The sequence below is a fragment of the Arachis duranensis genome, chromosome 1, assembly GCF_000817695.3.
Source record: "Arachis duranensis cultivar V14167 chromosome 1, aradu.V14167.gnm2.J7QH, whole genome shotgun sequence".
NCBI classification, from domain to species: domain Eukaryota; kingdom Viridiplantae; phylum Streptophyta; class Magnoliopsida; order Fabales; family Fabaceae; genus Arachis; species Arachis duranensis.
Window position 1 is genome coordinate 27,360,759 of NC_029772.3, and position 11,850 is coordinate 27,372,608.

Sequence of the window (11,850 nt, forward strand, 5' to 3'; positions counted from 1 at the left end):
ACAAGCACTTAGCAAATAAATTGCCATTGGTACTCAGAGCCTTCAGCTTTCTCATTCTTTCCCTTTTTCTTTTCTTGCTTTAATTGTATTTGCTTCTTCAAGGTTTTCATGATTTCAAAAGATTTCACAAAATGTACAAGATGAAAAACTTCAATTAAATAAAATCCAATGCAATTGAGCAACAATCAATCATACTAGCTTTCCAAAACTTTTATGCGCATGCTAAGTTCTTCTTTAATGCCTTGTTTGTTTATGATCATGATACTTTACTGCTTTTGAACTCACAGAATTCAAGTTGGTAGTTATAATGCCACAGCCACATATTTCAAATCAAATTCAAGCTATGCTTAGTCATACCACACATGTATACAGAAAATATAAAGACAATCATGCAATTTAAAGTGCTGGAAATAAATGAGAGGAAAAGGAACTTTACAACCTTGTAGTCCATCTTCTTCTATTGTTGTCATTTTCCTCCCATTCTTCTCATTCCCATACCAAATCAGAATGCTTGCTCTTCCTCAAGCAACAATTAGAACAATGGTGGTGGGGTCTAAAATGGATCATGAATGTCTCACACAAAAGGATGTCAGTAGCATATGTGTTTAGGCAAGCAAGATTAAGAGTAACCATCAAGGCACAGAGAAACAGAAATATTGTGATTGCAAACATAGGATGGTGTGCATGATACATTGCATAAAAGAAATAAGTGGCACACCAAACTTAGTGTGACACTCTCACTTGGGATTGATGCAAGTATCTAGTAAACATTGAACCCAAATTTTGTTGCATAGCAACACCAAACTTAGAATGCAACCATATGTCAATTTATTTGAACTAAAGCTAAACAAAAGAAACTGTTATATGTTGAATACAATCACCAAGCCAAGATTTGTCATGAATAAAGCTCTCTTGGTAATGTATTAACAAACACAGTAAATAAAAGAAAGCATTAAAAACAAGTAAATGAATAAAACAAAAAGGAAACTGAAATGTAAAACCAAAAGAGAAAAATAAAATTGCAGAGGCATTATGATTATCAAACAAGTAGTGTTGCTTGAATAATTTGCATAGAAAATAAGTGGCACACCAAACTTAGAATCTTGGTGTGTCACTTTCATTTTTGATTTGATGCAATCATCCAAAAAGATTGAAAAAAATTTGTTGCAAGGCAACACCAAACTTAGAATGTAATCATATGCCAATTTATTGAAATTTAAACAAAGCATGGAGAAGAAATGTACCTACTGTCTACCTGTTCTTCACTTTCTTCCTCTTCTTCCAAATTGTTAAGAGGAATGACCTCAAAGGGGGACAAGATTCAGCTAGTGTCCCTTGTCTTGGCCTCTTCTCAGTAAGCTTCCTTTTGCAAATAGCTTGATTGATCTTGCTTGCTGGATCAGGGACATGATTGGTGCTCTTGTTAGTTGCCTTCACTTCTTTGTCACCTCAAGTGGCTCTTGTGAATGTAGAATCCTTGGCTCATGTCCAAATACTTTCACCACCTCTTCCTTTTTCACTGAAATTTCACTTGACACAGAGGCTTCCTCATCTTGCTTTTCCACTTCCTCACCCACAAATTGGTCTTCATCCTCTTTGTTTGATGGTTCTAAGTTCCTCCTTGTTTGCTCTAAGGGCTCATTCATCTTCTTGAGGATGATTTCTTTCCAGGATTGGGGTTGTATGTATCTTTCCACGAGTTTTCTATGTATTTCAATGGCTTGAAGGTAATCCTCATCTGGTGGTTCAAGAGATGAAAGTTGAGAGTAATTTTGGTGACGTGGATATGTTGTGGTGAAGTTGTGTTGAGGGGTGTGGAATGAGTTGTGTGATTGATGGGGTGACTTGTATGGATTTTGGTGGAAACTTTGTGTCGAGGCATAATTAAGTGATGAAGAACTTTCAAATGAGAAACTAGGACGTGAGGGTGGATGCTCTTTCATTCTTTGGTGATACTCCCATCCACCATGAGGATAATGGTATGAATCATTTTGTGGTGGTGAGAAATATCCCATATGATTATCTTGTTCATCTTGTGGCTTTGAAGTGCATCTCCATGGATTGGAGTGCTTAGAATCTGTAAATTCTTGGTGATATTCCCAACCACCATTAGAGATTTGTGATGGTGAGTGATATCCCAGAAAATTTGTTTGATCACAAGATGAGTTGAACTCCATTTGAATTTTGTAAAACACAACACCAATGAAAATTGGAATTACTCATATCAGAAATGAGTTTTGCCTAGTGAGGCAAAAACACAAACACCTTGGTTTCAACTTAGAACAGAGAACAAAAAAGAAAAAAATGCTTGATCTAGACTTCTCACCCACTTAATCATTGTTGATCTAATCAATCCCCGGCAACGGCGCCAAAAACTTGATGGTGTTGTTGTGGAGAAACAAATTTCCAACACACAAATCCAACCGGCAAGTATACCGGGTCGCATCAAGTAGTAATAACTCACTTAGAGTGAGGTCGATCCCACAAGGATTAATGGATCAAGCAACTTTAGTGGGTGATTAGTTTAGTCAAGCTAACATTGATGATTTGAGTGAAATTGAGTAATAGAAAGGAAATTTCAAGGAATTTAAAGTGCAGAAGATAAATTGCAGTAAAAGTAAAGTGCAGAAAAGTAAAATGGCAGAAAACTTAAAGAGCAAGAAAGTAAAATAGCTGAAACTTAAATTGCAAGAAAAGTAAATTGCATGAAAAGTAAAGGGAGGTTGGGTGCTGGAAAATTAAAAGAGCAATAGGTCAAAACTTAGAAACTCTTGCAGAAAGCTTAACTTGCAGGAAAGTAAATTGGGATCATGAACAGAAATGTAAAATGAAGAACAAGTGCAGAAGAATTAAATCGCTTGAAAGTAAATTGAAAACCAATGGAACAGTAAAAACAGAAGAGCGGCCAAGAACTCAACTCAATTGCAAAATAAAATTGAAGATCTCAGGGAATCCAAGAGACTAGAAAACAAGTCTAGATCTCAAGCCCTTCCTTGATCAAAGTAGAAGACAACTTGCAGAAGAGAAGAAAGATGAAAGCAGTAAAAGAAACTTCAGATCCAATTTCTCAATTTCCTCAATTATGCAGAAGAACACAAACGAATTTCAGATGGAGAATTGAAACAGAATTCCTTCAATTCTTGATCCAAAATTTAAGCAGAAAGGAAAATTAAAAGAGAGAGCTATCTACTACTCCCTAATGGAGCCAGCCTCTCTTCCGAGCTCTAATTGATGCCTTTATATAGGCTTTACAAAATAAAAAATGAAAATGAAATTAAAACAAATTACAAAAAATGAAATTCCTAATCTAGCTTCTCTGTGTGCCTTTGAGTCATATTGAGTGGGCTTTTGCTTGCTTTGGATTTGAGGGAGAAATGGGTTTGGTTGGCCTTGATTCAATTTGGTGAGGAATTGAATTAAATTGAATTTTGGCCCATCTGTTGCTCCCAGGAGGCTGCCCTGTCCTTGTGGAGGGCAGGGCAGAAAATGGTGTGTGCGGCCGTTGGTGCGTGCGAGTTGGGCGTTGATGCTTGCAGGATGCTGCCCTGCCCATGTGGAGGGCAGGGCAGAAATTTTTGGTGCGCCAGAATGATGCCCGTGCGTGCTGCTGTGTTGCTGCCGAAACTCATTGGTGTGCCAATCTTGTGTGCGTGTGTGCATCACCAAAATGCTGCCCTGCCCTTGCGGAGGGCTGGGCAATGTTTCCTTTGGGGAGTGCCAAGTTCGAATCCCATGGAGTGCATTGCTTGGCTTTTTCTTCTTGGCACCTAATTCACGCCTAAGGCTTGGCTTCCTAGAGGTCTTGTGTTCGAAACTTGGTGGAGGAAGTTGTTGCAATTTTTCCTTGAATTTTCATGAAGAAAACACGACATTGCCCTTCAAGAGGGCATTCTGCTCTCCTTGAGGGCAGACTTCCTTGGGTTCCTTGTGTCTCCCTCTTCGAGCCTTGGTGGAAGCATTTTGGTTTATTTTTGCTTGTTTTTGGCCCTTAAAGATGCCTTTCATTCCTGCCTCAATTGTACGCCAAATATGGATTGCTATATATCGTTGGAAAGCTCTGAATGTCAGCTTTCCAACGCAACTGGAAGCACATCAATTGGACATATGTAGCTCAAGTTATAGCCCTTTGAAGTAGGCATGGTCATGCTGTGAGCGGCCAGATTTTAACTTAGCGAAAAGTTGCTCCAACCTCACTTTGTTTCATCATGATTCTGCCCTGCCCTTGGCAAGGGCAGGGCAGTGTGCGTGCTGGTTGTTTTCTTCTTTGATTTGGTCATGGGCCACGTTTTTAAAAGCGTGGCCTAAGGCTCCAAAGTGTACCCCAACTTCAAAGTGTACCCCAAAGCTCTTTTTTTCTCCTTTTTTTGTGCTTCTTTGCTTCTTTTTCTTCTTATTTCCTACAAGATTTATAAAATTAAAAGATCAAGGAAATCTTCCAATTAAGTACAAAAGAATGCAATATTTAAGCACTAATATCAATTTCTTGTATGAAAAAGCATAGAAAAATAGGTATATGATGACTTGTCATCAAAAGGGAATTAAAAATAAATAATTTAGATGTCTAGGAAGTAAGTTTTCAACCATAGGATAAAATTGGGAAGGAATTGTAAAATCATGAAATTCATATGAATAAGTGAGTAAAGAGTTGATAAAAATCACTCACAAGATAACCCATAAAATAGTGGTTTATCAGTGGCTCAGGTGTCTCTTCTTCCTTCTTGCTTTTTGACCCACTGGCAGCATCTTCTTCTTGCTCATTGTGGCTTGAGAATGCTTCATCTATCACCTTTCCACTCCTTAGTGTGATGGCCTTGCACTCCCCTCTTAGGTTGGCAATGGTATCACTAGGGAATGTATGTGTGGGCATTGGTATTTCCTTGGACCGGCTTCCTAGTTGTGCTTCCAATTTCGAGATTGCTGCACCTTGATTCCATATGTTGGATCTGGCCTCCTCTTGGATTGCATCCATCTTCTTGTCAGCTTGTATTTGTCTCTTTGATATTATGGAGATAGTCCTTGTTAGTTGTGCCATAGCAGCTTCTAATCTTACAAGATTGCTGCTGAGATCACTGTTGTGTAAATGGGGGTGAGGTATCTTGAGGGTGTTTACTGTATTGTTGTTGGGTGGAATGGTAGGGTGCATTTTGTGGGTTGTGGTAGGGTCTGTTGCTGCTTGATTGATGGTTGGAGTTGTGGTTATTGAATTGGTTAGAGTGGTAAGGCTTGTGTTCTTGGTTGTGGTTTTACTGGTTCCCCCACCCAAAGTTTGGGTGGTTCCTTCCTCCTGAGTTGTATGGGAGTCTAGAGGGATTATTCACATAGTTGGCTTGCTCCCATTCACCTTCAGTTGCTGGGTTCCCTTCCTCTTATGGAGGTTCTTAAGCATGGACAGCTGGGACTTGATTCTTCTCTATTTGTTTGGTTAGAGCTGCTAATTGAGCTGTGATTACTTTGTTTTGTGCTAGCAAGGCATCCATGGAATTGAGCTCCATTACTTCTCTCTTTTGAGTCCTTTTATAGGTATAGAAATACTCATTGTCGGCAACAGTTTCAATGATATCTATGGCCTCCTCAATGGCCTTTTTTCTTGTTAAGGGAGCCTCCTGAAGAATGGTCCATAGCCTTCTTAGATTCATAGGATAGTCCCTCATAAAAGATGTGCAGTTGCACCCATTCATTGAAAATATTCGGAGGGCACTTCCTTGTCAAGTCTTTGTATCTCTTCCAGGCTTCGTATAGAGCCTCTCCATCCTGTTTTCTAAAGGTTTGGACCTTAACTCTCAGTCTATTAATTCTTTGTGGAGGGTAGAACCTTGCTAAAAACTTGTTTACAACATCTTTCCAGGTTTTCCAGGTGGTAAGGCTTTCTTTGGGGAATGATTCCAGCCACTTTGATGCCTTGTCCCTAAGAGAGAAAGGGAACAAGAGCAGTTTATAAGTGTCTGGATGAACTCCATTTGACTTCACAGTGTCACAGATCCTCAAGAAGGTTGTCAGATGTTGATTGGGATCCTCTTGAGCATTTCCTCTAAAGGAACAATTATTCTGAATAGAGTGATGAGCTGCGGCTTAAACTCAAAGTTGTTGGCATGTATATTGGGTCTCACAATGCTACTCCCACAATTTCCAAGATTGGAATTTATGTAGGAACCTAGCACCCTCCTCTCTTGTGGAGCATGGTTGTTGCCAACAGCTTCTTTATGGTGGTTTTGTGTTTCTCCTTCCATGGTTTGGGTTGGACCTTCTTCTTTTTCTTCTTCACTGATGACCGAAATTCACTACCCCTTTAAAAAATTAGTGAATTAGTTCTTTTGGCAAGCACACCAAAATTATCGCCAAGTAATAACCCACAGTGGAGTGGGATCGTATCCACAGAGATTGGCAAATCCAAGTAGTTTTAATTGATTGATGAATTAGTTAAACAGATCAATAAGATTGTGAAGTGCAGAAGTGTAAATGATGACTTAAATGTAAATGACTAGAATATAAAGCAAAGTGATAAAGTGCAGAAATGAAAATTGCAGAATGTAAAGTGCTGAATCATAAATGACTTGAATGTAAATAAGAGTGGGGAATTATTGAATGTAAAATTAAACTGTAAAAAAATGGATAGATAAGAATGGGGAAATTTATTGAGATTGGGAGATGTTGTCTCTTTGGATCAAATCTAGCTTATATCCTCTTCAATCATGCAACTCATTGACCTCTTGGCAATCATGATTGATTGAGCCCCAATCCCTTGGTGACTCAATCTCCAGATCTTGATCAATAGCCAATTCCTTGGTCTAATTGCTCATGAAGAGAAATATGCTTGGTCCTTGATTATACCACACACCCTCATAGGTCCAGGTAGAGGGGGGATTATATGTCACGTATCCCATCACCAAAACCCAGATTCTACTCAAGTGTGAGAAGGGATTTCAAGCATGGTTTCATGTTTCCTTTCCCAAGGTTCCCATGAAACCCAATTGCATTCAATCTCTTTTCCAAGATAATTGAACACTAAGCATTAAGAATGAAATTCCTTCTAGCAAATCAAGAGAAGATGAAGAGAAGAAGAATTTTACTATTATGAATCCATCAAGTACAACAGAGCTCCCTCTCTCAATGAGAGGGAAGTTAGCTACTCATAGCTTGAAAAGTACTCAAAAGTGGAGTGTAAAAGTGGATCTATAACTAATTGCTTAACCCCTCTTCAGTACTCCTTGGGGGTATTTATACTACTCCTAGTGAAAAAATAAAAGCATTACAAAAGTGAAAAAGAGAAAATTACATTTTGGAGAGAAAGAAAACACTCAACAAGCGTGACTTCTTAGCTGGCGTGTGGCTGGCGCTCTACCGGCGTGTCACGTGCCCTTCAAACTAGCTTGGCATGCCGCGCTCAATCCTTCAAGTGGCACGCTCGTCTCTCTATTAACCTTGGCGTGCCACGCCTTCGAACTCAAGTGGCACGCCATAGTTGAAGTCTTGTGTTGGCGTGCCACGCCTTCGAGCTCAAGTGGCACGCCCTTTGCTTTTTCCACTTTCCTTTGCCTCTGGAAACTTGAACTAGCGTGGCACGCCCAGGGTCTGGTGTGCCACGCCCTTGTTGTGTGCTTAGCTAAGCTCCTCTGGAAAGTTGCACTAGCGTGGCACGCCCAGGGTCTAGCGTGCCACGCACCTTTGTGAGTGAATGGTACCTCTGTTTGGCGTGCCACACCATGAACTCAAGTGGCACACCCCAATGCTTCTTTGCCCTCTAAATGACACTGGCGTGCCATGCCTGGTTGCTCAAGTGGCACGCCTAAGTAAAGAATAATGAATGGCGTGCCACGCCTTCGATACCAAGTGGCACGCCCCATGTAGTTGGCCTCTTCCATCCTCTCTGGAAATTTATACCAGCGTGCCACGCCTAAAGGTTGGCATGCCACGCCCATGATCTTGTCTTGTTCCAGTAGTTAGCGTGCGACGCCTCGGCCTTCAAGTGGCACGCCATAGTGACATGCTCGGATTGGCGTGCCACGCCTTCAACACCAAGTGGCTTGCCCAGTCCTTGCTCATGTTATCTTGTGCATTGGTCTGCCACGCCTGGTTGCTCAAGTGGCATGACTAAGTGAGGTTGAGAGGTTGGCATACCACGCCTTCAACTTCAAGTGGCATGCAGATGAGCGGATAATTTATACGCTTTTTGGCATTATTTTTAGGTAGTTTTTAGTAAAATCTAGCTACTTTTAGGGATGTTTTCATTAGTTTTTATGCAAAATTCACATTTCCGGACTTTACTATGAGTTTGTGTGTTTTTTTGTGATTTCAGGTATTTTCCAGCTGAAATTGAGGGACCTGAGCAAAAATCTCATTCAGGCTGACAAAGGACTACTGATGTTGTTGGATTTTGACCTTCCTGCATACAAAATAGATTTTCTGGAGCTACAAAACTCCAAATGGTGCGCTCTCAATGTCGTAGGAAAGTAGACATCCAGAGCTATCCAGAAATATATAATGGTTTATGCCTTGTTTGAGTTTAGACGACGTAAACTGGCGTTCAACGCCAATTCCATGTTGCATTCTGGAGTAAAATGCTAGAAACACGTCACAAACCAGAGTTAAACGCCAAAAACACATTACAACTTGGTGTTTAACTCCAAGAGAAGCTTCTGCATGTGTAAAGCTCAAGCTCAGCCTAAGCACACACCAAAGTGGGCCCCGGAAGTGGATTTCTGCACTTAGAATTATTTCTATAAACCCTAGTAGCTAGTCTAGTATAAGTAAGACTTTTTACTATTGTATTTTCATCTAGGATTTTACATCTTTGATCACGTTTGGCGGCTGGCCATTCGGCCATGCCTGGACCACCATCACTTATGTATTTTCAACGGTGGAGTTTCTACACACCATAGATTAAGGTGTGGAGCTCTGCTGTACCTCGAGTTTTGAATGCAATTACTACTATCTTTTATTCAATTCAAGCTTATTCTTGTTCTAAGATATTAGTTGCAATTCAACCTGATGGATGTGATGATCTGTGACACTCATCATTATCCATCCTTATGAACGCGTGACTGACAACCACTTCCATTCTACCTTAGACTGAGCGCATATCTCTTGGGTTCCTTAACCAGAATCTTCGTGGTATAAGCTAGAACCCTTTGGTGGCCATTCTTGAGAATCCGGAAAGTCTAAACCTTGTCTGTGGTATTCCGAGTAGGATTCAGGGATTGAATGACTGTGATGAGCTTCAAACTCGCGATTGTTGGGTGTAGTGACAGACGCAAAAGAATCAATGGATTATATTCCGACATGATCGAGAACAGACAGATGATTAGCCGTGCTGTGACAAGAGCATTTGGACTATTTTCACTGAGAGGATGGGAAGTAGCCATTGACAACGGTGATGCCCTATATATAGCTTGCCATGAAAAGGAGTATGAAGGATTGGATGAAAGTAGTAGGAAAGTAGAGATTCAGAAGGGACAAGCATCTACATACACTTATCTGAAAGTCTCATCAATGAATTACATAAGTATCTCTATCTTTATTTTATGCTTTATTTATTATTAATTTTGAAAATCATTAAAATCATTTGAATCAGCCTAACTGAGATTTGCAAGATGACCATAGCTTGCTTCATACCAACAATCTCCGTTGGATCGACCCTTACTCACGTAAGGTATTACTTGGACGACCCAGTGCACTTGCTGGTTAGTTGTGCAAAGTTGTGACAAAGTGTGATTCACGTTTGAGAGTGCTACCAAGTTTTTGGCGCCATTGTTGATGATCACAATTTCGTGCACCAAGTTTTTGGCGCCGTTGCCGGGGATTGTTCGAGTTTGGACAACTAACGGTTCATCTTGTTGCTCAGATTAGGTAATTTTCTTTTCAAAAAGTTTTCAAACATCTTTCAAAAATTTTTTCTCTTTTTTGTTTTTCTAAAGATTATTTTCGAAAAAAATAAAAAAAATTATAAAATCATAAAAAACCAAAAAATATTTTGTGTTTCTTGTTTGAGTCTAATGTCAATTTTTAAGTTTGGTGTCAATTGCATGTTTTTAAAAAATTTATGCATTTTTTCGAAAATTCATGCATGTGTTCTTCATGATCTTCAAGTTGTTCTTGATAAGTCTTCTTGTTTGATCTTCATATTTTCTTGTTTTGTGTCTTTTGTTGTTTTTTATATGCATTTTTGCATTCATAGTGTCTAAGCATTGAAAATTTCTAAGTTTGGTGTCTTCCATGTTTTTCTTTTCTTGAAAATTTTTCAAAAATAAGTCTTGATATTCATCTTGATCTTCAAAGTATTCTTAGTGTTCATCTTAACATTCATAGTGTTCTTGCATGCATCATGTGTTTTGATTCATAATTTTCATGTTGTGAGTCATTTTTGTGTTTTTCTCTCTCATCATTAAAAATTCAAAAAATAAAAAAAAATATCTTTCCCTTATTTCTCTCATAAAATTCGAAATTTTGGGTTGACTTAGTCAAAAAAATTTTAAAATTAGTTGTTTCTTGTTAGTCAAGTCAAGATTTCAATTTTAAAAATCCTATCTTTCTAAAATCTTTTTCAAAAATCAAATCTTTTTCATTTTTATTTTATGATTTTCGAAAATTTTAAAAAATTTAATTTCAAATTCTTTTTCTTATCTTTATTTCAAAATTTCGAAAACTTTACTAACAATTAATGTGATTGATTCAAAAATTTGAAGTTTGTTACTTTCTTGTTAAGAAAGGTTAAATCTTTAAATTCTAGAATCATATCTTTTAGTTTCTTGTTAGTTAAGTAATCAATTTTAATTTTAAAAATCAAATCTTTTTCAAAGTATCTTTTTCAATCATATCTTTTCAAAATATCTTCTTCAAATTATATCTTTTTCAAAATTAATTTTAAAATCTTTTCTAACTTCTTATCTTTTCAAAATTGATTTTCAAATCTTTTTCAACTAACTCATTGACTTTTTGTTTATTTCTTATCTTGTTCAAAACCACGTAACTACTTTTCTCTCTCTAATTTTTGAAAATTACCTCCCTCTTTTCTTTAAAATTCTTTTAATTAACTAATTGTTTCAAATTTTAACTTTAATTTTATCTTTTCTCTTAATTTTCGAAAATCACTAACCCTTTTTCAAAATTTATTTTCGAATTTTTCCCTCTCTCATCCCTTTCTATTTATTTATTCATTTACTAACATTTCTCTTCATCTTAAAATTCGAACCCCCTCTTCCTCTCTGAGTTTGAATTCTCCTCTCTTCCTTCTTCTATTCTTTTCTTCTTCTACTAACAAAAAGGAATCTCTCTACTGTGGTAAAGAGGATCCCTATTATTATTTTCTGTTCCCTTCTTTTTCATATGAGCAGGAGCAAGGACAAGGACATTCTTATTGAAGCAGATCCTGAACCTGAAAGGACTCTGAAGAGGAAACTAAGAGAAGCTAAATTACAACAATCCAGAGACAACCTTATAGAAATTTTCGAAAAGGAAGAAGGGATGGCAGCCGAAAATAATAATGCAAAGAGGATGCTTGGTGATTATACTACACCTACTTCCAAATTTGATGGAAGAAGAATCTCAATCCCTGCCATTGGAGCAAACAATTTTGAGCTGAAGCCTCAACTAGTTGCTCTAATGCAACAAAACTGCAAGTTTCATGGACTTCCATCAGAAGATCCCTATCAGTTTTTAACTGAGTTCTTGCAGATATGTGAGACTGTTAAGACTAATGGAGTAGATCCTGAAGTCTACAGGCTCATGCTTTTCCCTTTTGTTGTAAGAGACAGAGCTAGAACATGGTTGGACTCACAACCCAAAGATAGCCTAGACTCTTGGGATAAGCTGGTCACGGCCTTCTTGGCCAAGTTCTTTTCTCCTCAAAAGCTGAGC

General features: G+C 38.2%; 1 protein-coding gene across 1 annotated transcript in view; it reads right to left on the bottom strand.

The window, feature by feature from the left end:
- Nucleotides 1-5,143, bottom strand: part of LOC107483169 (uncharacterized) — a 17,335-nt gene extending 12,192 nt beyond the window's left edge. Inside the window, exon 1 of the mRNA XM_016103791.1 lies at nt 4,664-5,143. Within this exon, the coding sequence (XP_015959277.1) occupies nt 4,664-5,143 (480 nt within the window). The remainder of the gene's footprint in view (nt 1-4,663) is intronic.
- Between the last annotated feature and the right edge of the window lie 6,707 nt (nt 5,144-11,850).